Source organism: Photinus pyralis, unplaced genomic scaffold (genome assembly GCF_008802855.1).
Source record: "Photinus pyralis isolate 1611_PpyrPB1 unplaced genomic scaffold, Ppyr1.3 Ppyr1.4_LG9, whole genome shotgun sequence".
NCBI lineage: Eukaryota > Metazoa > Arthropoda > Insecta > Coleoptera > Lampyridae > Photinus > Photinus pyralis.
In genome coordinates this window covers 9398117-9424595 of record NW_022170878.1, presented here as the reverse complement: position 1 = coordinate 9424595, position 26479 = coordinate 9398117, and the positions used below count along the sequence as shown (strand labels likewise).

The 26479-nt window shown below is 36.7% G+C and overlaps 3 protein-coding genes across 3 annotated transcripts; 2 read left to right on the top strand and 1 right to left on the bottom strand.

The window, feature by feature from the left end:
- Positions 1-2040: 2040 nt before the first annotated feature.
- LOC116180413 (RNA polymerase-associated protein Rtf1) lies at positions 2041-11063 on the top strand. Its single transcript, XM_031500383.1, has 7 exons — positions 2041-2214; positions 2411-2769; positions 2820-3178; positions 8672-9012; positions 9063-9560; positions 10579-10804; positions 10858-11063. Exons 1-7 carry the CDS (start codon positions 2143-2145, stop codon positions 10956-10958), a joined length of 1956 nt encoding a protein of 651 aa, XP_031356243.1. The 5' UTR covers positions 2041-2142; the 3' UTR covers positions 10959-11063.
- Positions 11064-13923: 2860 nt separating this feature from the next.
- Positions 13924-15612, top strand: LOC116180414 (cofilin/actin-depolymerizing factor homolog). The gene is made up of 3 exons (XM_031500384.1): positions 13924-14377; positions 14988-15310; positions 15365-15612. Exons 1-3 carry the CDS (start codon positions 14375-14377, stop codon positions 15483-15485), a joined length of 447 nt encoding a protein of 148 aa, XP_031356244.1. The 5' UTR covers positions 13924-14374; the 3' UTR covers positions 15486-15612.
- Positions 15613-18638: 3026 nt separating this feature from the next.
- Positions 18639-21620, bottom strand: LOC116180644. Its single transcript, XM_031500733.1, has 5 exons — positions 21609-21620; positions 21037-21462; positions 20865-20981; positions 19575-20810; positions 18639-19524 (listed from the first exon to the last, which is right to left on the bottom strand). The coding sequence occupies exons 2-5, from the start codon at positions 21434-21436 to the stop codon at positions 19193-19195; spliced, it is 2085 nt and encodes a 694-aa protein (XP_031356593.1). The 5' UTR covers positions 21437-21462; positions 21609-21620; the 3' UTR covers positions 18639-19192.
- Between the last annotated feature and the right edge of the window lie 4859 nt (positions 21621-26479).

The following is a 26479-nucleotide window of genomic DNA, read 5'->3' as shown; positions in this document are numbered from 1 at the left end:
TATGCCGGGTTGCCTACATATTATGGTACCTATACATACTTAAGACATTGAATTCTTTTTGATTGAATCTAAGATGCAACCTAAAAGTCTAAAAACACTTATATTATACGATTATATGCGTTAGGTACGCGTTAAAATTTACGTAAGTTTCGTGCGCCAACAGAAATCAATTTTTAATATGCAAAATTGGCACAAGAAACGCTAATAACCAGTTGTATTTGTATGTATGAATCTACGCACTGCATAAATGAAGCAAAATATAAGAAAAGAACAGCAGTCAGCAGTACGTTTTTTAAAAAATAGAAATTATTCGAACATTGTTCCGTTCTGACATCTAACGTTGGTTTAATAAACTATTTTTGTCACCGATCCGTCTCCGTGTAGGACCGATGTAAACAACACCTAAAGTACAGGGGGTGTTGCAGATGTCCGAATTTACAGAGTGTCCTCTGTGAAATAAATGTTCAACTAACAAAGTATAATTAATTCATTATAAGAAGGATGGCGCTGTGTTTGAAGATAAACAGACAGGAAAATGATAAAACTACGTAAAGTAGAAATATCCAGCACCGCGAACAAAAATAAATCTTTGACATTAACAGCTAATGACACTTTGACAGTTTAGTTGGCGAAATAAACTACCAGCTTACAAAATTCGCCAGGGGTTTTACCATTGAATTTATAACTATAAATACAATGGTTTTACGTTCCAGCGTAATACTGACTCGTGTTTTAACCAATCACAGTGAAGGTCAAAGCTTCCCTGTGCTTTCTACCATACAGTAGTTTTCGGCGAGGCAAATAGTTCAGTATACCAACATTAGATGTCAAAACGATATAATTTTTTTAATTTCTATTTGTTTAAACACAGTGAGTAGATTTATACACAACTTGCAACAAATACAACCTGTTATATTAGCGTTTCAGTTGCTAATTTTGCATATTAAAGTAATTTCTGTTTAATCGCGGAACTTACGAGAAGTTTAAGAATTCAATGGTTTAAGTAACGCATATAGTTCTATAATATAATCGTTTTCGGAATTTTAAGAAAACCTACCTTTGATATGTAGGCAACTCGGCATTCTCGAATTTCAGAAAAACCGGTCATGTTTTTTATATATAGAACATGAGAAAGAAGTACGGGGATACCAGGAGAACATAATTCTCAAGAAGATTGTGCATACGTTTTTCGTCTATGTTATGATGGTAAAGACGGTTTCTGTATTTGTGGATGTGGAGGCGCTTCAAGATTGTGGCCGTTTCTCCCGCCTCTATAACACAGCCATCTCTTTGGTTACCCTATAACTCTGAGCCTGGACTAAGAAAAGGGGAGGGTCCTCTTCACCCAGTCCAAGCTCTACTGGTCCTCGCATTCGACCACAATGGCACCCTGTGGATTCCAGCGAAACCCTGCCAACCGATGAAAGTGCGTTTAAAGCCCACCACACAATGAAAAAAATAAGGAATAACAATTTTCAATCTATTGACCTTTATGGATTAGCACACAACACTGAAATATGACATAAGCCTAGGAAATAAGAAATAATAATTTCGTTCAGTCGAATTTTTATTCCTTATTTCATATTGCGAACCAATGACATTAGAAGAGGCGCGTACGCGTATTCTATATTCATTATTTTACCTTGTTAACCCAAAATAAAACAAGTATGACTGTATGAGGTGTTGTTTTTGTGAAGTTATGAACTTTGAAGTTGGAATTATATTTGATGTCATGTCGGTGCAATTAGCCTGCTATAATTTCCTTACATTTAGCTGCCATTATAATGACGTAATTCAAACGGCACGAGTGTTTTGATTGGCTTATAGTCTGTTGCTATTTGTTTGTTGTGTTTGGCGTGTACGGCGTCACTATTTCTTATTGCTTATTTTTTTCATTGTGTGATGGGCTTAAACTGTTCGTGTTTTCTGTCCAACATCCTAAAACACGTTTAGGTACGCTGATTTAAAACAGTTGAATGGTCACTGGTTGTGGCAGACGTTTGTAGAGCGTGCGCAGCAATGTCAAGGCAAAAGAAATTAGTTTTGAGTCACAACTGGTTTTGGATAAAGAGTTGTGTTGCTTGTGTTCAGCACAGCTCCTTATTTTCCAAATTTTTTAATCAAATTTAATAAATTGCGAAAATGGTGAAACGTAAGACACAGGCATTAATCGATTCCGACTCGAGTAATGATTCAAACAGTGATCTAGACTCGGTAAGTCCTTTCTTCATTTATTATTTAGGTTAGTTTAAGGCGCCAACTAAGATTTTTGGAATTATACGCATTAAACTTGCATAATACTTTTCAAAATTGACGTCTCTTTTAGACATTTTCCCCAAACATGTTGAGCTCTTTCCATGTAAACATGACCCAGCTTCTGTAAGTCGAATTAAACCTCATGGTCTTTCAGGAATTCTTAAGTTTGGCCAAGAAGAAGAATAGAAAAAAAAGGTCACCCAGCACTGCAGATAACTCAAAACCCGAATCCGACTCTGAGAGCGAGACCGAGAATGTCAAGGCGAAGAAGCGCAACAAACATTCGTCCGTGTCGTCGGACGACGCCCCCAAAGACGACGGAAAGCAAAATTCCGAGCCCGAAGAGGGCGAGGTATCCGACAGTAGCAGCTCCGAGGAGGAGTTCAACGACGGCTACGACGATCAGCTGATGGGCGATGATGAGGATCGTGCGCGTCTCTCCAGTCTCACGGAGAAGGAACGCGAGACCGAGATTTTCAAACGAATTGAGCAACGCGAGCTGATGAAGACAAGGTTTAGGAACGGTCAGAGTTGGCCTTGATTTCATTTTTGACATTTTTCAGATTTGAGATTGAGAGGAAACTGCGTCTGGCGAAAAGGGCGGAGAGGGCCAAGGAGAAGTTGGCAAAGGGCAGGGAGGACCAGCCGAAGTTGGTGCAGTACAGTTCCATCGATCACAAGGAGCGGAGCAAGGAGCGCAAGAAGAACATCGAGGAGAATCGCGGGAAGGTCGACAAGAGGGTGAACGCGATGGCCGAGTTGAAGGCGCGTCGCGAGGGCAAGCAGAAGCGCGAGGAGCTCGAGTCCATTCGAAGGGAGGAGCAGAGGAAGAGGGACGAGGAGGAGGCGGAAACGTCGCCCACCAAAAGTTCCATTAAGCTTAAGGCGTGCGATATTTACTCGGACGACAGTGAAAGTGAAGGTTAGTAGTACCCTAATTCTTTTCCTATCTATAAAACCGTAGAAATTATTGGAAAATTTCTTAGGGGCAAAAGTAGAAGGTTTCTGGGGAATTTTATGCTAAATAACTTAATGCGTGGGTGCATGGCCCCCACTTTTTTGACCAGGAATCACAATAACAAAAATTACCATAGTGTTGGCCTCTACTCTCCAACCAAATTTGGTAGGTACACATTCTTGGACATAAAAGCAACAACTTACAAGGCAGAATTGCGCATGCGCAGGTATTATATTGAGTGTGTATGAGGGTAGGCAGTATTGCCTTTAAGCACCTACTCCTCTTAAGGAACCCTTGCTCCTTTCAGAGTAGTTTTAGCCGATTAAAGAAGCTAAATGTTGCTCTGAAGTTGGCTTCCCCCATCTCATTTGTTATATTTTTATATTAAATATTATTTGCAATATTGCATTTTATACAGTGCGATCAATAATGAGTTGCTGCGCCGCTTCAATAAATTATGACGTTAGTAATCATTTGCCGCAACAGGCGTGGTGCACCAATACTAAAACATAACCTTAAAATTCAAAACAAAGTAAACTTTTGACGTCTTACCATATTTAACCTAAATCAACATTTACCCACCTTGTAAATATTTGAAAGAAACTGGTAGTCTTGAAAAAAGCCGTTTTAAAAAGGACGAAAGTAACAAGAATCACAAATCATGATTTGTGGAATTATAGGTTATGTTTTGTATTGGTACACATATACCTGGTTGCGGCAAATGATTACTAATGTGATATTTTATAAGAGCGGCGTAGCATATGATTATTAATCTCCCTGTACATTAAAATATATGTATTGCACACATGTTGGTTTCCATGGCGAACGTAAGATGGCAGGATTGTGTAAAAAGACAATTTCTTGCTTATTTGGAAATGTTTATTAGTTTTCAAATATTTTTAATTTCAAATAACACACAAAAAACAAAGAATGTGAAACACATGCGAATAAAACAAATACATAAGTCATATACAGGGTGGTGACTTGCGTAACGCATCATAGGGATTTCAATGTAAAATTCATAACATGCGATTATTGGCCCCCTAAATTATTTTAGAGCAAAAATATATTAAGGTTTTTTGTAGGAAAAAATTTTTTACCTCAATCAACCGTATTAGTTTTCAATTTGTTGCATAATAAAGACGGAAAATTGGAAAAATAAAACCCCCATCTTTTCCAATAATCTGTGATGCCATGGAATTTTATAATACAAAAACTACGCCAATATCCGTCATGCCATGGAATGTCTGCTATAAAGCAAATCAAATTCTATCGGGCGATCAAAAATGATTGGCTGTCGAGTCGCCTTTGGAAGTTCAAGTTAGATACGATTTCCCATGTAAACAAAAATTCCAAAGGCGACTAGAGAGCCAATCATTTTTGATCGCATTGTATCAAAAAGTATTACATACAGGGTGACAATTTGAAAACTTACCACCCCTCATATCTTAGTAAATAAACGAGATATTTAAAAAAATCAAAATCCGTTTCGGTAATTCGGAGGGGGAATCACAATGACATAGTTGGCGACGCACCCCCTCCAACCCCCTGCGCCCCAGCCACCCCAACTTTTAAATCTTAAATAGTGACCCCCCATGTGTGATACGTCGTTGGAAAGCTCTGAAAAAATGCTTTCCAACCATACCAAATAGCATTACATTTAGGTTAGTAATTATCGTGCAAATCAAAAAATAAACATGGAAAATCGTATTTAACTTGAACTTCCAAAGCCGACTCGACAGCAACTCATTTTTGATCGCCAGTTATAATCTATTCTCAAACTCTTGTCGAACCTTTTCAAATGTTGGTTTTGCAATATTTCGACATTCTTGAATTATTCTCTCTCTTAGTTCGTCTAATGTTCGCCGGTTGCGTTTTAAATACGACAGATTTCAAATGTATCATATTAGTTTATTTTTTGATTTGCACGATAATTACTAACCTAAATGTAATGCTATTTGGTATGGTTGGAAAGCATTTTTTCAGAGCTTTCCAAAGACGTATCACACATGGGGGGTCACTATTTAAGATTTGAAAGTTGGGGTGGCTGGGGCGCAGGGGGTTGGAGGGGGTGCGTCGCCAACTATGTCATTGTGATTCCCCCTCCAAATTACCGAAACGGATTTTGATTTTTTTAAATACCTATCTCGTTTATTTACTAAGATATGGGGGGTGGTAAGTTTTCAAATTGTCACCCTGTATATTTAGAACAGCGAATTCGACATAAAGAAAGACCAAATTACTAAAAACAGTTCCTCATATAACAATTTACAATAAATGTTCGAATAAGTCACCATTAAGTACAGTAACCAAGTCGATCAGAAAAGCCATTTCGAACTGCTCAGAAATTAGATTAGCATGAATTTACGTGAATTATTTTGAATTAACGTGCATCCATTTGAATTAGCGTGAATTAATTTGAATTAACGTGAATTAATTTTAATTAACGTGAATTAATTCGAATTAACGCGAATTAATTTGAATTAGCGTGAATTAATTTGAGTTAACGTGAATTAATTTGAATTAACGTGAATTAATTCGAATTAACGTGTTTCCTCCTAGGGTGCACCAACCCATGACTAGTTTGATGTTTCTCCATTACAGTAGCCTTTTTCTTCTCCTGTGGGTATCCCCCCCCCCCCCCGCCGAGTTCCGCGGGAGGTAGGCTGAGACCACCACTATGGCCCCTTTCCCATCCTCGTTACAGGTTACTCTGTGGAGATTTCTACTGCATCCAGGTTATGAAGTTCACTTGGGATTTCAGGTGCATTGCAGTTCTCGGTGCCTTATCTCCCTTACTGTAGATTAACATACCATTGATTGTGATTTTGTGACCCCCCATAGACGTATGAACGCAATCGTCGCATTGGTTGTGGCGAACCTCTTACACAGCGTTGCTCTATTGGAGGTTCGCCTGTAGAAGGCGGTTTTGTCGCCTGTGATGTTTCTTCGGCTAACGCCCTAGGCACATCGGCTCTCTGGGCGGACGACTGACTTTTCGCTAGTCGCGAGAACCTGTGCCTTCGGCGGGGGTGCCTGGCACTTCTCTGGTTATCCTCTCCAGCGGGCCCTTGTTAATGGCGCTACTAGCCTTAGGCTTGATTGTCACTTGTCCAAACCTGAAGCTGGCTCTTAGGCCTCACAGCCCCACTGTAATCGTTAAATTAACAAAGGCACCCTCCTGCTCTCTTTTCAACACTCGACATTCCTTAGTGTTGAACCAGATGCATAGCAAACGCCCCCTCTTTCTCGAAAGATCTCGAACGCATCCGACTATTCTAGAATGTTCTCGAACAAACACGTCATATCTACTTCTCGAAAAGATTACGTCTTTTTATTGCCAATGACTAATCTTTCCTGGGCCCTCAATGTCTTATCGGGATTTTACTAAAACGGCTACGAGCAAAACTTGGAAAATATTTTTAAGTTTCTGAAATGACCGCTAGGGGGCGTAACTGCAATCTGGAATATAAAAAAGTGATGTTTCTGTGAATTCCGCTATATTAACCTAAAAAAAAAATGTTCGGCCTTTGAAGTCGGCGATAATCTGAACAATTTTTGTTTGACAATTTTTCCTGTATCTCTAAAAATTAAGTGGTGGAGGGTATTCAAAGGTTTCCGTAAAGAACACCCTGTATCTTCGAAACGGCTAAGCCGATTTAAACAAAATCAGGTTAGTTCAAAAGAGCTATTCTTCGGCTACAAAGATTATACTATTTGAAGTTTTGTTAGTTTCACATATCACCGCTTGAGGGCCTTTTTCGACATTCGTACAGAAATGGTGAATTTTCTCAAAAAAATTAAATGCATTGGTTCGATTTTTTTTTCATGAAAAAGTAACTAAAGATAATTCCGGAAAAATTAGCTTAAAAAATTAAAATTTTGAGGGTATAAAATTTTCTTTGGCCTAAATTTTAGGTTGGGAACAAGATATCGAGATGCTGTTTTCGCGAACTTGTTTAGGCATCATTTAGCTACTTTTTCATGAAAAAAAAATCAAACCAACGCGTTTAATTTTTGTGAGAAAATTAACTATTTCTGTAGGAATGTAGAAAAGAGCCCTCAAGCGGCGATATGTGAAACTAACAAACCTTCAAATATTATAATATTTGTAGCCGAGTATAACTCTTTTCAATTAACTCGAGTTTGTTAAAATCGGCTCAGTCGTTTCGAAGATACAGGGTGTTCTTTACGGAAACCTTTGAATACCCCCCACCACTTAATTTTTAGAGATACAGGAAAAATGGTCGAACAAAAATTGTTCAGATTATCGTCGACTTCAAAGACCGGACATTTTTTTGTTAGGTTAATATAGCGGAATTCACAGAAACATCACTTTTTTAGATTCCAGTAAAGTCACTAGATATAGAAAGTACCGCAATCATCCGCCATTTTTGGGCAAATTTGCTGCCAACTTAAAAAATTGACAAATAAAATCTGAATAGCTATAATTTTTAGCGTAACACAACGAAGTTCAGGTAAAGCTTATGTGCTCGTGTTTCCGTCCGTCCGTTCGATCGAGATCTCGGCCCCTGGGCCACCTAGAGACTTCGGGTTTTCGCTAATTGATAGCTGTTATGGTCTATATTTGCCCATTTCGATCAGTTTCATTTAACTCCATATTTTGCGCAGACTGCGCAATGCCAACTTTCATATTTATGGAGATATTGCTTTGAAATTTCAAACATTTCGCACATGGTAAAAATTATGTGGGCATGCGCAGTGACTGCACAGACTGTTCATAGCCAAGTTTCTTATGTTTGGTAAGTTCTTTGAAACTTTATTTTACTTATTTAACCTTTCTCTTTCTCTGGACGTGGACGTACTTCAATATGCAGATTCGACATTTTGTGTGCTTTCGATGACGATGCATCGTTTCAATACTTTGTGTTACGCGGGAATATCCACGAGTGGGTTTTGGAACATTTTTTATAACCTAACTTCATAGTACTGTCATGTTTTATAAAAATATATACAGATATCTCCAAACAGGTGGAGCAATCTCTAACATTAAAGTTACTAGAATCTGGTAACTTAGCTCTGAAATTCTAAAATATTAATTTTTCCTAATTGACATCAATGGGATCAATTAGAAAACTGATATACGGCAACTGGTTTCCTTATCGGCGGCTAAGACGGCGCTAGAAATTAAAACGTGTACTTCTTTTTCTTATTTCTAGAAGAAGTAAATAAATCTTAAAGTAACTGCTTCTTAGTATCGAAGCGTCCAATTATTCCGATATGAAAACTGAGTGCTTTGTTTAATGACAAATGCGCTTTAACTAATCGCTAGTGTGACGGCTTATTCTGGTTTTTTTTTTAATTCGCGGCGTGTCTTGTGAAATTTTAGATACAGATGTTTTCAATAAACGTAGATATAGGCGCGCACATAGAAAGTATGAGTCGTTTTAACACTTAATGGGGTAATTATTCTGTTAATGGTTAGTTTTCGTTTAGGTGGTAAAAGTTCGCCCCCACCCACGCGACCCGCACCGCCCGTAACGGTGTCTACAAGATCTCGCTCATCGTCGAGCTCCAGTTCAAGCGATCAATACGAAGAGGAAGCGCCGAAACAGGCTTACGTGCCGTCTCGGATGGACTTGAATCTAATCCGATTATCCAGACACAAGCTGGAGCGCTTCGTCCACTTGCCATTCTTCGACCGAATCGTCAAGGGCTGCTTTATAAAGATCGGCATCGGACAAAACAACAGCCTGCCAGTATATCGCGTGGCGGAAGTGACTGACGTGCACGAAACTGCCAAAATTTATCAGTTGGGCAATACCAGAACGAATAAGGTGAGTGGGTGTGTCGCGCGCTCTCCGCTAATTGGCTTTTGGTTGCACAGGGCGTGCGCGTCAGGCACGGAGCGCAAGAGCGGGTGTTTCGATTGGAGTTTGTGTCGAACCAGGAGTTTTCTGAATCCGAGTATCTCAAGTGGGTTGAGGCGACGACCGCCGCCGCCATTGCGATGCCGACGCAAGAACGTATAAAAGAGAAGCAGTTAGACGTTAAGGAAGCCTTGAATTACGAGTTTAACGAGCAAGACATTGAACGCATCGTCCGAGAGAAGGAGCGCTTCAAGACAAACCCCTACAATTACGCAATGAAAAAGACGCAGCTGATGAAGGAGAGGGACGGGGCGCTGGCGAGGGGCGACGACGAGACGTCGCGCGAAATTTCGCAGCGCCTGCAGGAGTTGGAGGAGCGCGCGTCCGAATTAGATAAGCTAAGAACATCGTCTATCTCGAGTATATCGTATATTAATGATCGTAATCGTAAACGAAACGTGGAGGAAGCCGAACGGGCCATCATGGAGGAGTACAGAGCTAATAAAGGAAAAAAGGTAGGTATACATGGTGTTCATTTTTCGAGTGCCACTATGGGGATCTCACTTATCTTAAGAGATAGAAAGTTGGTTAAATGGGGGCAAAACTGCCCATTTTTGGCAACTTTAGTTTTACTTATGGGCGCCATTTTGAATTTTCACATTTTGAGATTACGTCTTTTTCTCTCTACAATGATATATCACACATGATGGTTCAGTATCACATTTTTCCTAAAAATACAATTATTAAATTTTTGGGAAGAGTAGGTACTTCTCTGACAATGCTGCAACCAGACAGATGGATCAAACTGTCAAACTTTTGTTTACAACAAAAGAACGTTTTGTTTTTCCAAAGCACTCTTCTCAAAAAAGTAAAAATTGTATTTTCAGGAAAAATCTGATACTAAACTACCAAGTGTGTTATATCGTTGTAAAGGGAAAAAAAGACGTAATCCCAAAATGTCAAAATTCAAAATGGCGCCCATAAGAAAAACTAAGGTTGCCACGTGTTTCTCCGTCATCTTGAATGTAATTAAGACCAGATGCCATATTTGAAATCTCCATTAAAAAGTGTCCGAATAATGTGTCAATTAGAAATGTTTACTACGATTAGTTTATAAAAAAAAATTAAAAACGAAAATCAAAAATTTTCGTTTTTTTGCGATATTTTCAAAACTATTAAAGATATTTCAAATTTCTTTTCCGATTCTTATTCAGCACGGAAATTGGCAACGTTGCCCCCATTTAACCAACTTTCTATCTCTTGAGATAAGTGAGATTCCCATAGTAGCACTCGAAAAATGGACACCGTGTATAGAGTGTAAGTGAATGTTTTCTCAAAAAGTTGACCTATAGTATCAAAATCATAGGTCATAGAACAATTTCCCCCCCCCCCCCAATCAAGTTTTCCAAATTTTGTTGACTACTGTTTTTCTCATCAAATTGTATTAACGTCTAGCGGCCAAGCGCGTTCTCGGAAAATGTGTGTTCAAGCAGAAGATGGGGATTCGACAGTCGCACCAATATCTTTGTGTAGATTTCAGATCCGTTCACGCGCCGCTCAACGAAGCCTCGCATGACATTTAAAGTGACCTCCGAGGAGAAGGAGAATCCCGTCCCCGTACCGCAAGCGATGGAAGTGGCGGTCGAAAAGGCGGACACGCCCGTCGTACCGATTCCGGTGGCGATCCAAGTTTCCCAAGAGGATTTGTTCTCGGCGCACGATTTTGACATTAAAATCGATCTCGAAGTACCTTTACCAAGTACCATATTTTGTTACTATTGTCGCACTTCTTATCTAATCATTTGTTTCCAGATACCTTAGTAAGCGTTACGCCAAAAACGGCTTCGAACAATATAGGGCCCAAACGAAGTTTAAATCTACAGGATTATAAGAAAAAGCGAGGTCTAATTTAGTATAGGTTAATTGTGATTTATATTTAGCGTGTTAGCGACTCTATGTATCAATTTTACATAGGACAAACTTAATAATAATAATAACGTTTGATTTATCGTTAAATACTTTAAGTCATTTTTTATTTATTTTTTTATATAACCTAATTTTTTCCTCCGTGTATATATTTCCGTTAGTGATAGTTTAAATTTTAATTTTAAGTATTTATAGCTTTTTAAGTAGATCGAAATCAATTTAAGTATTTACGCAATGTGCATATTGACTGTCTTTTATGCAAACTCTGTATTATAAAGGTAACTGCAATAAACTATAATCATAATTGTACAAATAGCCCAGTAGTTGTAGTTAAATCCTACAAAAGGTGATTTGTTTTAATAGCTTCATTTGTTACCCAATATTACTATCCTAGTTCCCCCCTCGGAAGAGTTGTGCTTTATCTCGCTATAAGCAAAGAGTAGGTACTCTTTACTATCGGGCGATCAAAAATGAGTTGCTGTCGAGTCGTCTTCGGAAGTTCAAGTTAAGTACGATTTCCCATGTAAACAAAAATTCCAAAGGTAACTCGACAGCAACACATTTTTGATCGCATTGTATAAGGTTACCTATCAATCGGAATTGGGTATTATCAAAAGTTTTAAATCAAACTAATTTTTGTGTTATTACACTAATAAACCATCATAGTTCATTTGTGTTTAATGCTACTAATTATTATGAACAAATCGGCGAATAATTAAACATAAATTTGAATAATACGAGAGGGACGTTAAACGACTGCTCATAGGCGGTAAGCAAAGTGACGTAATCGCTCTCATAGCAACACACCTTATAGCGCTTTCGATTGGCAAAACTCGTACTGCACGAGTGTTGCACGAGAAACTGAAGAAATCCATGTGAAAATTGCTCTCAATGGAACATAAATATTCGTAAATATTTGTTGTCATTTGTCCATAACCTCATTTTAGATTTAGGTAATCGACAAATCTCTATTCTAAAAAATGACAAACGATTTCAGTATTATTTATGATAAACGATGAGGAATATAAATTTAAAATTCCTGTAAAGGGCCAATTTTTGACGTTAGTTTAATGAGTAAAGTGCAACTTTTTGTTAAAATAGAAGTTATGGCTAGTTCATCATCTTCGCTATCGCTAGATGACGACAAAAAACTCTCCCAACACAAGAAACAAATTCAAATTGTCGCACGTTTGTTTTGAAAATTTGTTAACTAGCAGCTCCACGAGCTTTTGGACCTCGTGCGTCGCAATTTGCACTGAGTACGTTGCATCTCATTTGCCAATGGAACACAGAAAATTGACCTACAATTACCAATAGAACGTAAAAATTGCACTCGTGCAGCACGAGTTTTGCCAATCGAAAACGCTATGAATTTGGAGGTTTGGACACAAGTATTCGGCATCTGCGCAAAACGGTCGTTGGTTATATACAGAGCATATTATATTTTTGTTTCAGATGTAAATGTGTGTTGCCTAACCATCAGGGTGGATTATCACACCTGAATCATAATCTCCGTTTTAAACACTCAAATGCGTGCGAAAAAGGCCTTTAAATCACACGTGCTTTAAAGTTGCTAGGTATAGGTAATAATACTACAAATATGACTTTTGAAACTGTCATCTGGGGTTGAAATAAAAAATCCTCTTAGGTCGCTTTCTGTAAATGCAGAACATTTCTTTGGCTTGTACCTATCCTTTGGTTGAAGCTTTCACAAACGTACGTAATTTAGGGTATGCTTCCAAATCTGTTCCACTTCTTAATCGCAGCATTGTTTGAAGTTTTGAACGAATGCACCAAAAGATAGAAGATTTAAATACCTTTGACATTTCCTGCATATATGCCAGCATTATCGATGCACTTTATTCGTAAATAACTTCCTATTCATCCATGGAAACAACTTTTCATATTCATTATAATAGGCTTTACTGTATTTAGGTACCAACATTTGTTTAGATTTTACAACAAGCGATTTAATGGACGGTGAATTATCTTTTTCAACGGAAATCATTATATTTCCTTTTTTTAAATTATACTGCAGGTATAATAAAAGATACTATAAGATACACGTGCATAATTGATCTTTAAAGCACTTACAACGTTAAAGGCACTCCGCTTCGCGTCGTGCCATTAAATTCGTTGTGCGTGCTTTAAAGACTTGATACACTTGTATCTTAATATACTATTTTTAAATAAAATTTATAGAAACTTTAAGATAAATTTACAGTATGCGACACAGCATGGTTCATATTTTTTTCAATTAAAACAACTGAAATTTTTTGTTTTTAATTGAATTGAATTTAATTAATACTTGATTGACGTTAACATTATTATCTGTTCTCCGTTCTTATGTAAGGTGGGGCGAAAACCTAGCCAGGCCGGGCAGCGTGGGAATAAAGACTGATGGTAAGGCTTAATTTTAATGGTGCAACTGGGCATTCATTAGGGACCAGTTTATTTTGGACTCAGTGGCAACGAGCAACTGGAGTGGACTGAATGGACAGTCTAGGCCCTTCTTATCGGGGAAAATTGTAGTCTTTTTTAGGCTTCTAGCACCCGCTTTCGTGGAAGACCGTCGTGTATGGCTAAAATAAGCAACCTACACTCTGTGAAGTATCTAGACCAAATTAGTACAAGTTCATTTTATTCTAAAAATGTGCTTTTATAAGTTTCTACTATCATAATTACGCTAAATTAGGTACCTACATCAAAAATGGCGCAGCAATTTTGTGTGTGTGCGTGACCTAAATCAAACTCGTTTCGAAAAACCCATGAAAACCAGACAAAAATTAATAATTAATTACAAACGTCGCCAAAACAAATTAAATTCTAATCGCGCACCGACGGTTGCGCTGATTGGCGGCAAAATTTGAAAAACCGGCGGCCATATACAATGATTTGTTTGACCATTTATGGGCATTTCATGTAGCTAGCGTTAACATTGGCTAAAATATCTGACAAGATTATTCATTTAAATTTGCACAAGTGAAGTTCGAGCTAATCGTAAGGTGATCGTCTGAACCTTTTTTTATCGGTTTAAAGTGGCGATTAATATTACAAAAATTTACCGGATTATTTATATTGGAGACTATATCAGTCTGCGCGCACTACAAGTAGTACCACGGTTACGGCGGGACGAGTGAAAAGTGCTCGGTTAAAAAAGCTCAAAGTGCATTGTGACTAATAAATCGCAATAATTGCACTATCGGTCTGTGATTAATTAAATAGATAATTTTAGTTTTTTTCGCTGTCAAGTGCGTTCGCAGTGGCGTAGTAATATTGTACGCAAGCGCGGTGCTGTACCGGCAGATCAACGTCCGCTTCAGATCTCTCAAAACTGAGTAGTCATTAAATTGTTCGTGTAATTCGTAGCAGATTATTGTGTGAATATTGCAATTAATTCAATATGGTGAGTGATGTTTTTATTTCTCTTTAATGAGTGTACGCCCAGCGTGTAGGGTGAATTAAATTCGGGCGTTACATCAATAGGGCATTAATAGAGCCGGTCGCCATGATTCCAATTTTTAACAATCCCCAATTTTTAAGCGTTCCTTCGAAGTAATTTAATTGAGAAATTGTTAATATCGCTAACCGTTACAATATCGCCTTTGTTTCATTAAGTTTTTTCCTGAGATGACTCATTAAGCCTCGCCCATTCGTTTGGGGTTGAAGTGTATACGTTCTCGCTTTTTTTTTGGTTAAATTTTTTTCGGAAATCTGTGATTTATGAATCATAGAAATTCGTCACGTTTCGCCAATTCGACAACTGTAACTGATTTAATATCGTATATGGATGGGTGATATTTGAGCCATAATTTAATTTCGGAAATTTATTTAAAACTTTGGTTGTTATTGGTTCTAACATTAAAAATAACGCGTTACTTAAAAATAAACACCACGCGGTTTTTCGAAAATAGAATCAAAGCGTGAATCGATTGTACAAATTTGGAATTTACCTTAAACGCTCTCTGAACAAAATCACATCCACCTTTTTCAAATTGATCTTTTTCTATTTATAGGCATCAGGTGTAACAGTGGCGGATATCTGTAAAACAATTTATGAAGAAATCAAGAAAGACAAGAAGCACCGTTATGTAATATTCTACATTAGAGACGAAAAGCAAATCGACGTCGAGGTGATCGGAAAGCGGGACGAGGAGTACGAAAACTTCCTGCTGAAGCTGCAGGCCGGCGGCGAGGGTGACTGTCGTTATGGTCTTTACGATTTCGAATATATGCATCAGTGTCAGGGCACCACAGAATCTTCCAAAAAACAGAAACTTTTCTTAATGTTGTGGTGTCCAGAAAGTGCCAAAGTGAAAAAGAAGATGTTATACTCTAGGTGAGTCGTAGGTCGGCCGATAACAAGGGAGGAAAGTTAATTGTCGTGTTTCAGTTCATTCGACGCACTAAGAAAGGCGCTCGTCGGCGTTCAAAAAACGATCCAAGCCAATGAGTTAGCCGATGCGTCTCGAGAGGCGGTAGAAGAAAAACTACGAGCGACCGATCGTAATTGATCACCAATAGTTTCATTTACCTGCTCTCCATGTGTACTGTATTATTATCTACAACTTACGCACCAAACTTCGGTGTTAATAATAAGATTTGAATATTTAATAAAGCTTCTTTTTTGAACTGTATGTATTTTGTTGTATTTATTTTATTTCGGATGAATTTTGTTAATTTTTTATATTTATACTCCCTTATAAACGAGTAGTCCGTTATTTATGAAAAAATTCTTATTGAATAAACTCTTGCTACAACTTGAAATTTTCAATTCCAACTGAATTTTAGTACTTGATGGTAAGACAGTAGGTATGGGGAAGTTACCATTATTTGGAAAGTGTTACTATGCATCATTTTCCTCCCCCCATATCCATCTTTACCATTCACTTGTGGATAATAATGTGCCATTATATCTTCCGTTACCAATAATTACAAAGTGTCAAAGGACAATAAAGTTAATTTATTTTTACAGGTGCTGCCCAGGGGTCGGAACCCATATGAAATTTTGGTTCCGGTTCCGCACTACTTGGGTAGAATTATTTTTTAAGGGTTTCGGTTCTGTGGCTTCAGTAATTATCGGTTTTATTATTGGCCAATAAAATTTATTACTTGTTTTTTATTTTATTGTAGCGAATTTTCTAGAGCGATATCAAGGCGCCATCGAATCAATTTTGGATTAGTCACCGGCGATAAGGAATGAAACCGAATGTGACGGTCTCCATTCCGGGAAGATGTCAGGGTCGGACTGGTGTCTAAATTTCTGTGGGGAAATGCTTTTAGAAGGGCTCTCTATAAGGTTTTTTCTTAAAAAAAACCGTATAGAAAGTTTTACCATTTAGTTAGCTGGCAAATAAAACAATATACTTATAACTTCATAAATGATATTGTGTAAAGGTAACAAATGTTCTATTAAACATGTTTCTATCAAAACTAATTCAACGGTTGGTGCCTTTCTGGTTTTAAAATTATGTTGAAAAATCAAATTGGACTAAATGAACGCCTTACAAGAATTAAACTTTTGTATACGGTGTGATAAACCACCCTTATAATAATATAGCTTTATTGGGTGATGCAGCAGTTGACAAATACGATTAGGTAGTACATACTTTTACAGTTTAAAGATACAGATGCACGTATATGCAATAGACTGCAACCCCAAAGGCGAAGTTCGGTTGAAGAGCAATACTGAGGGACTGCTCTTCTCCGCTCTACCACTTAACCTCAAAATTGCTGCGAAAGAACCCATAACTGACAGAATGTAAATATAATCCGACCAGTGTTACCCTATAGACAGTGATGCCTACTGTGATTGCCATATTTGCTTTGTGCACGTTAATCGTCTAACATTAAAGATGTCATACGATATTTAAATAATTTTAAGGGTAAGCGTTTCAATTCAATGGTTAGGCTACACACCTTTACATCTGAAACAAAAATATGATATGCTCTGTATAAAACCAATCGACCTAGCGCGGCTAAAGAGAGACCTAGGCCTAGTCTCTCGTGAAGTTAGCAGATGTTATTGAAATGAATGAATTCTAACTTCAATACAATTCCATGTGTTTTTTTAGGTTATGTTTTTACTTAAAAAAAGGGTTTAAACCTTAGATCATATATATTCCGTTTAAACGAAGAACAGGCACACCGTCTTGGACCTTTTAAACAAAAAGTAACAAGGCACATAAACATGGAAGGCATAGGTGGAAAGGATCCATAAGTTCGTCCAACAGAGGTCAGTCGAGCAATGTAACGAGGAAGTAACCGTAAGAACTGGGGCCACAGGTTGTACGCACATCAGGTAGTTCAATTTGAAAGCATTCTCAAGTTTACTTAACTTTATTACAGTATTCCTCGATTTAAGCAACACTTCAGCTTTGTAATACCCGACATGGATAATGATTTAGCGATTTTGGATACCTTGAAAGTTTGCGATACAGTTCTCTTTGCTATTTCTGCTGTAGCCGAGTATGATTATGGTGACGAGCTCATTGACCAATGGCGAAATAAGGTTCTGATGGTTTCGTTTGCACAAGTTTGTTAGGTGCAATTACCGGGCGACAAATAAGTGTAATTTTGTATCGTTTGCCAACACCGGTAGTGGCGGTCATTCACTTGGACGGCATTCCACAAAAGAAACGTGATGAGCAAAAGCACCAAATTCAGAAGTTGGTATCGAAGTGGATGCCGGACCAAAAAAATTATGACCTGAGATAAAACTAGTGACCCTTTAAACATATTGCGTAAGATCGGCAATCAGAAACATAAATCAGTTATTAATCGAGATCACTAGGGGCCAATTCTCAACTTTTTTCGAAGTGGTACGTATACGAGTGACACAATTTTGACGTAATTTTGCAAAAACATCCTTGCAACTTTCACGATTTCATTTGAAACTTTAGTCACATTTGTATGTCGACCAGTTTGAACGAAGCCGAGAATACGGCCCCTCATAAATTGTCAATGAATTATCATAAAGCCTTATTTCTTATAATAGTGATAGTACCTACTTAAGATTAAGTGCAATGATCAAAGTAGGTATATACATATATATGATGGAATGGTGGCTTAATGTTTATATTAAAAATAAGCAAAAAAGCTCCATGTAAAGTAAAAGTATACAATCAACGAATGCTTATCATTTCAAAATTCTTGTTTCTTTTCTGAAAAACGTTTTGTATAGACATTTAAGTCGAGGTATAAGTATATGAAGGACTTTACAATATTGTTATGAGTGTGGGCCCTCTTAGTATAAATATTAACGTTAAGTCGTATGTAATGCAGCAATTAAGAAACTAGAGTGTAAGAATGTATCTAGCTAACAAAGGACCTATTTACAACCCTCGTATGATCGCCTTGTCTAGACATTTAATTTCTTTCGTTATGGATAATTTAATTGGCATTTAGAATAACTGAAAAGGGATAATTTATTGTCTTTGTTTTAAACTAAATGTTGTGTGAACAGAAGAAACATAAAAACCCATCTGGGGTGGAAGAATAAAAGTGTATGTTTAGATTATTTAAGTTAGTCTTGATTGCAACCAAGGAGGGGTTAGTCGCTTATTTTGTATTAAACGAGTCCGACAGAAATTTCGTCTTATTATAATTATAAATGTAATAATATACTCTATATTGTTTATGAGAAAAATACTTTATTGATAATCTTTTTTAATAGATCTACAAAAATCGTAATTATAAATCTATTAACTAGAAAAAAGAAGTAATCATTTTTACAATTACTTGTTTTCGATTAAACAACAGGGTAGTTTATTAGATGATGTCATTTGGGTGTGCTGTTTAATGAGTTTCTTTAATTCTAACATGCTTTTTTAAAAATAGTAAAATTACATTAAAATTGGAACTGTTTGTGCAGGTAACAAAGGAACGGGAATATTTAATTAGCATAAGCCTTAGATTTATTGTGACTTCTTTTTGTAGAAAAGAACTGCATTTGTTTGGAAATGTTTTTATTTGCTGGTTCCCTTTTCATTGCAACTGGAATGTTAAGTTCTTGCTCATTCAAATTTGATCCAATTTCTAACAAAGCATTTATTGTTTTCACTTGTTTTGTTGCAGTGGCTAGTATGCTGGTATCCACTGTTTTCTTTGCTAAGTTAATTAATTCCAGAGCTGCACTAACAAGCTCATTTTGTAAACTAGAAGTATCTGTTGGTGTTTTAAATAAACTTTTGGCTACTGTATTAATTTCATCATTGTCTATCTAATGACACACAATGGTGTCTGCGATTTCCATACATTCCTTATTTTTTGTCTGTATACAAACAAAATGTATATGTTTGCATATATTACTTTGTATAAAATAATTGGTACAAGTGCAGCTGTAAGAATGATAGCATATGCTGCAGTTTTGACATGTCAAACTACAACAAATGCCATGTGCTCGTTCTTCTACTGTGTATACATTACTATTGTCTATATTCTGAACCGTACATTTCTTCGAACCTTCTTCATTTACTTCATGTGCACTAAGTTTAGCGTGGAGAGCCTTTTGATGACTTTGGTTAATCGAATTAATTTTGTTGGTATTTTTTCCTATAATAAGGAGAATCTTAAAATAATAAACATAATGTACCTATACATACCTTTAGTTACTTTAATTATCCACTCCACTTGCTTGTCACGTGTAAATCGCATTAAATTATGCAGTGATTTATCTAAACGTTTAACTTTTTTGCCATCTAAATATTCATATTTTATAATACGGTGCATAGACTCCAAATACATATTTGTATTAATTCCCAATCCTTTTCTATGACAATACGCCCATAAAGAGTGATTATGTCCATAATAACTGGTAAAGTAGTTATAAAAATGACTAGTATCTGGATCTTCTTGAAGATAATTTATGAAGTTGTTGTACTGGTATTGAAATTCTTCAACCGAGAGACAAGTTTGAACATTTTTAAGGAACTTATATACATCTTTTCGTTTATGTACAGATTGTTCCGAGGTGGCTGATGAAATTTTTGCCAAATTCGTTCTCCATGCTCTGTCAATGTGCCATGAGCAAAAAAGGCGATTTGGCACGTCTCCCATTACAGACCTCCAAGCATTGTAATATGTTTCTGTTATATCAGTCATAAACGTAAGAGTATTTATGCTACCAGATGAATTTTTTATAACATTAAAAAATAGTTCGTATGTAGCTGTGTCTTTTCTATTGCAAATCATGAACGCAACTGGCATTCCTTCGCCAAATTCATCGGCAACTAAAACTGTTGTCAATTCAAAATCATAGGGATTTGTACCATGGGTACCATCAATACAAACAAACTTTGATGCATATTTTGTTAGTGTATCACTTTGAAATGAATTCATAATAATCAGACAAAAATCGGATATATTCAATCCATACTCAAGATCGTCTGACCCTTGTGGTTTAAAAAACCGAACTGGATTATTTTTATCACATTCTTTAACCCACAGAGCCACACTTGTGGCATCATCAGAATGGCGTAACCCATCTACAATGTCAATTTGAAAAGATTTTTTGATGTTATATATGTCTTTTTTTGTGATTAGATCAGAACGTTGTAAATCACCACCTTGTCCTATACTGTCACGAATAGTATCGACTACCTTTGGAACTGACACTCCTAACACAAGTTTGGCAGCAATATCGTTCCTTGCACTTTTTGGTATTCGGATGTGTTGAAGTTGTAAATCGTGTCCATAATGAGTTTTAAAATATCTTACTGATACATTATTTGTTTCATTGCAAACTTTCAGTTTTAGATGACTGGTACATGAAAAGCCAATTTTCTGAGTGCCCTGTGTTTTTTGATTCCGGATCTGCGAAGATTTGCTTTTAAATGTTCCTAAAAATTGTTATAGTTATAGTGCAATATACAAAAAAAAATAATCCAACATACCTGAACGATTACACTCATAATAAATCACTGTACAATTATTTTTCACACATTTTCCCTTCTTACGTACATATTGTGTTTTATTTTCTTGTTCAATATTAAGTATCCAGGACTGGAAATCTGAAATGAAAATTGTAGATGTAGAAAAATGCATTGAAATATATATGCTGATTACCTTTTAAAGAACAAAATGTATGTTCATACCAATCGTCCTCAAAATTATGCTTAATAACTAAATGCTCAATTAAAAGTTTTTTATTTAAGAATTTGCTGTTGCATTCTAAGCAAAGGATAGAGTTTTTCACACATTTATTTTCATTTAATTTGTGTACTTTTTGTAAGTGTCTATTTAATGTACTCATATCAAAGAAGTTTTTGCCACATATATCACACTGTTGGACTTTAGTAACACTTTCTTGTCCATCATCTTTTACATTTATCTGATTCTCTTGTGGTGGGTTAGGTACACTATGAATCGTTTTTAAATGCCGATTTAAATTACTTTTATCGTAAAAATGTTTATCACATATACTACAATTAAAGTTAACCCTTACACTAGTTTTTTTCACATCCATGATTAAAATGTTTCGTAAACCATACACTACAAAAGTCACAGTGAGTTCACAAATACAATAACAATTCCTGACTACGAGTAGTACACCGACTACTATTACTACTAAATAAAATCTGGCAGGACAACTTATTTTTATAAAAACAAAAACAAAATTAACAAATAGAGTTTATAACCTAAGAAATTTAAACTGGTTGCAAGGACTTGTGTTGAAGTTAGAATTCCTTCATATAATAACATCTGCTAACTTCACGAGAGACTAGGCCTAGGTCTCTCTTTAGCCGCGCTACAATCGACCGTTTTGCGCAGATGCCGAATACTAGGGGATTTTCGTAACGAAGTTAGGGGAGAACATATATATAAGAGAAGATATATGGGGGAGAATGAAGGAGATGGCGAGGAGGTCAACGGAAGGCATCACGCTTTACATTTTTTTTTTTATTATTGATTATTTTGGTGGTGGTGTTTTGAAGGTGTATTTACAGGTAGTAACCATTTTATTCTTTCTTGTACTAACTACCTATTTAATCATTGAATTTCTTGCCACAATTTGATATTATTTACATTTTGCTGATTTTGCATAAACGACGATATTTGAATCATTTCGTATTCCATGCCTTTGTTTTGAGTATCGTTATCTGAATCGTGTTTGATTATGCCATTGTTTTGTTTAATTAAGTATGTATTTCTGTTACCTATTTTGGATTATCAGTGCGATGTTGCTCTGTTCGATTGATCCTTAACTATTCCATGAGGGAAGTAGCTAATACAGTTTGATTGTTCGCTGTATCTGTTACTTTCTTATTCGTGGCGCGCTGCAGTTCTTGTGCGTTAGCTATACGAAGGGGGGCTCTCGCTTATTTGATGTTTCGATGTGTTTTTGTAATGTAATGATTTATCATGTTTTCCACTGCATTTAGATGTCTTGTGTATTTTGTTTTTATGAACTTGTTTAATTGCATTTGATTTGATTATCTGGTTTTTATCATACAATTTGAGATGTTTTATTTATGTGTATTTTCTCTTGCATTTGATTGCTGTAGGTGATTTATTTCATGTATTTGTGTGGCCTATGCTGGGGTTTTTGTCCCGTAGAAGGTTTCCCTGGCATGGTCTTGTTGTGTGCGTAATATATTTATTTGTTCTTGTCAATAAATAATAAACAAATTAATAAATAATAAAATAATAAAATAAATTTAATCAATATTTTTACTTACTAGATTGCGTTATAATACCTCCATTAATATTACTACAAGTGCCTATTTTGCCTATGCCCACAGTATTATGTCATATGCCATACTAGCATGGGGCCATAGCTCCCATTGGCATTGCATTTTTAAACTCCAACGTAGAGCTATTAGGGTCTTATCTTGTCTTGGTTATAGGGACGAGTATTGTAAGGCATTTATTGACCTAAGAATTTTAACTCTTCCCTGTATTTATATCCTTTCTGCAGTGTGTTACGCTAAACAAAATATGTCTACTAATGTAGGTACAACAGTCAAAAGTTCACGACCGTAACACTAGACTCAAGGGCAATATTCGCACTGACCTTTGCAGATTAGCAATATCTCAATTTGGTATACGATATCAGTCCCAATTTTTGTTTAATTGTCTCCCAGCTAATATACAATCATTACCTTTCTCTACATTCAAATTAAAAATTAAACAAATTCTGTTAAGTAATGCTTTTTATTCGTTCGACGAGTTTGTTAGTTATTGTAAGTCTTCTCCGTTCATATACCCAATGTTGCGTCCCCAAACTAGAATAAAATATCCTTTCGTTTTTCCTTTAATGAAAATACCCTGTACATAACCGTTTTGCCTTGCCTGTATATATTCCTATTTGTTACGTGTGCGCGCATGAGCCGCAGAAGCGCAATATGTGTACTCGTCGCGCAGAATTCGTCCCATTCTTCGCTTAGAAGCCATCAACTCAACTACGTTGAGAAGTCGCCGTTAATCAATGGCCGATTAGCCTTCGTCGTTCGCATATAGATCTCGATCGATCCACAACGGGTCAAGATGTCGCCGTGCAGTTCGCAACATCGTTATTAACAAGCAGAACGTCAAAGCATCGCACATCAATAAGAAGATTTCGTTGTAACAAAATCGACAAATTCGACAACTTCGTAGAAAAGAGCAATCTTCGCCATTGCAACATCGCCTTCGTTGTTAATGGACTTCGAAACAACACGTAAGTTCCTTTGTTTACATTATCCCTTCGTAACTTTACCATATTCTAGTAGCCGTCGTGCCTACGTCCAACCATGTTCAATAGAAATTCATTTACTTTGTATTTTTTATAATAAACACGTTTATTTATGTGTCTATATTCTTTCATTCCCAGCATAAACAAGGCCTTGGAAGTAATTCATAATTACAGTCCACTTACAATCAAATTCTTTGTTATCGAAGCCCCCTTGTACGGTACACCCAATGTGATTGTAACTATACGTCCGTTTTATTGTTTTATTGTTTATGTACCTATCTTTGTTGACGAGTGTGTATAAACACAACACACAATAAAATATTATTATTAAAAAAAATATATATATTATTATTATTTCTTACGCACAAAAGTTCTGTCTTTTATTTAATTCGCTTCCCGATTCACGTCTCAAACCATACCAGGGCATCGATTCCCGAAGTTAGTCGATATGCTCCGTGATGTGCATGTGATGTGACCGGCTGCCATGACGTCATGATCGTATACGATAGGGATAAGTTCAAGTAGCTGCATTCCCGAATCGTGGACAAACTTTATGCGCTAACCAATAAGAATTACTGTCATTTGTAGTTTTTATTTTGTTTTGTTTTTGCATTATGGATACTGCTATTAATAACCAGAAAATCGAACAATTATGTTTTATTTCACAGAAAATATGTGAATTTATAGGTTAGGGCACTGAATAACCTCTATAGCACAGCTGCAAGATCCGTCCTGTAGCTGAACTGCGCATGACTTTCACGCAACGAGTAGGTCTAGACCAGTCGTTGCGTTCGATCAACTTTTCGCTCGATGTGGTAGGTTCGAGAATGCAGTGACATTCACGTTCACATCAAGGTCAGTCGATGTGAACAAAGCACATCTTCGGGAATCGACGCCCAGAACCGATTACACAACGTAGGAGTTCATTCGTGCTACCCATATCGAGCCGACTGCCAGCCAAATTCACAAGTGCCGCGAAACTTCCATCGTTTCGACTTGTAAGATAGGTGGCTCTGTTTCAGAGACATGGAGAGGGGAGATAACGCATGAAACTGCGCGAAGTTACAAAACAAGGGGGCTGCCATTTTGACACCCATTGAAGCGCGAAATTTGAACAGGACTATAAAGGTTTACTGACGCAACCCAGAGACATCTAACGCAATCGTCATAAACTACACTCTATTCGGCAGCAGCTCCGTAGGAAGAAACTAATATCTCAATCCAAATGAACAAAAGAAAATGCCAGTGACGTTGACGTTACAAAATAAACACTTAAACCTCGAAAAAAGCTCTCCTAAACACGAACACACGCTAAAATAACACCACTATAAACACAACATGACACAAAGGGTGTAAAAATGGCAGCGCCCATGAGGTCGCATCCTTTCTTGGATGCGCACTCGTCGATCACCGATCTCCCCTCTCCATGTCTCTGCTCTGTTTGTAGTTTTTGCCCATAGATATATAATACCTTGCCAGAGTTGTCAACGGTAAGTATAGGGTAAGTCCACGTTTTCAATGTCGGCTTGATAGACCCCTAGGAACATTACAACTGAAACTACATTACCTATTGCGCACTTCGATTGTGCTTAATTGTACGTTTGTACTTCCAGCTTCCCCGGTTTTTCTGTTTAAAAGATCAATTTTAAACAAAGAGGTACGTATATTTTATGCCATCAACGGAGGGGGTTACCTTTGATTTCTTTTAGGGTCTTAGTTTTAAATTTTAGTGTTAATTGTAAGAACCATAGTTTAAATTCCGGATACCTTACGTTACATACTTATTACGTACATTTGTACACGCGCCACTTCCCGAATTTCCGATTAAGTACGTACCGTACCTGGTATAGGAGTATATTACTATTCAACTAATTATAATACCGAGCCCTGTGGCTTGGGAGGTTTTTTTTGATTGATTTCAGGTTTTGGAGGCGAGTATTGAATTTTTGTCCGGTATATCAATTTATTTTAAAGCGCAATTAATTTATTTTTTTTAATGGGATATTTAAACGAAATATTTAAAATTGTGTAACAAAGGAAACGATAACTGTAACAAATAAAATTCGTCCAACTGTTTTTCCGCCGGGAGAGTGCCCAGGATACATATGTGGAAAGTTATTTTATGATTTGGTAATTGGTTTATTAGTCGATCATTGTTGATTGGGGGCTTGTTAAACTGGGGAAAAACTGTAATCAAATGAGTTACGACACTAATCTGGAACTACTCTCGAGTCTCAACTTTAGGCTGGAAAATCCCGAACGAGAGCTCATGCTACAAATCTTGGGGGCAAGATTACGCTAACCAAAAACTCTTCGGTTTAGAATCTTGTGCGATAAATGAGTTACGATTTGCTAATTTCCACATATTGTTGCCGATAGTTGAATTTGCCTACAAGGCCATGTAATTTTCCATTTTGCTTTTAACAAAAGGACTTTACTGCATCAAAGATGAGTCACATCCTGTACCTTTCATTTTGTCTCAGAATTTAGGTACCTTGCCTTACCTTACCTGACACATTGTTCTCAAAATTTGTTTTAACCTTGAGTGTAACATTGTGCATATGCATTTACTATCTTTGTTAATTAGGTACTGCTTAAACGTTTACATTTAACTAACTTTTGGACCGTATTAATCAAACTGCAAGGTTTTTCTACGTCGTACTCTTTTTACCCCTAGAAGTTACTTTTGCGAGAGTACGACACCATTTGGCTTTGCTTGCTTGGCTTACATTAATGTACATCAACCAGTTTCCGGACTTTCACAATCTTAATAATAACGATCATTATTAAACAAACTTTTCACAATTTCAGTGTTTTATTTTATGTTCCTTCCCT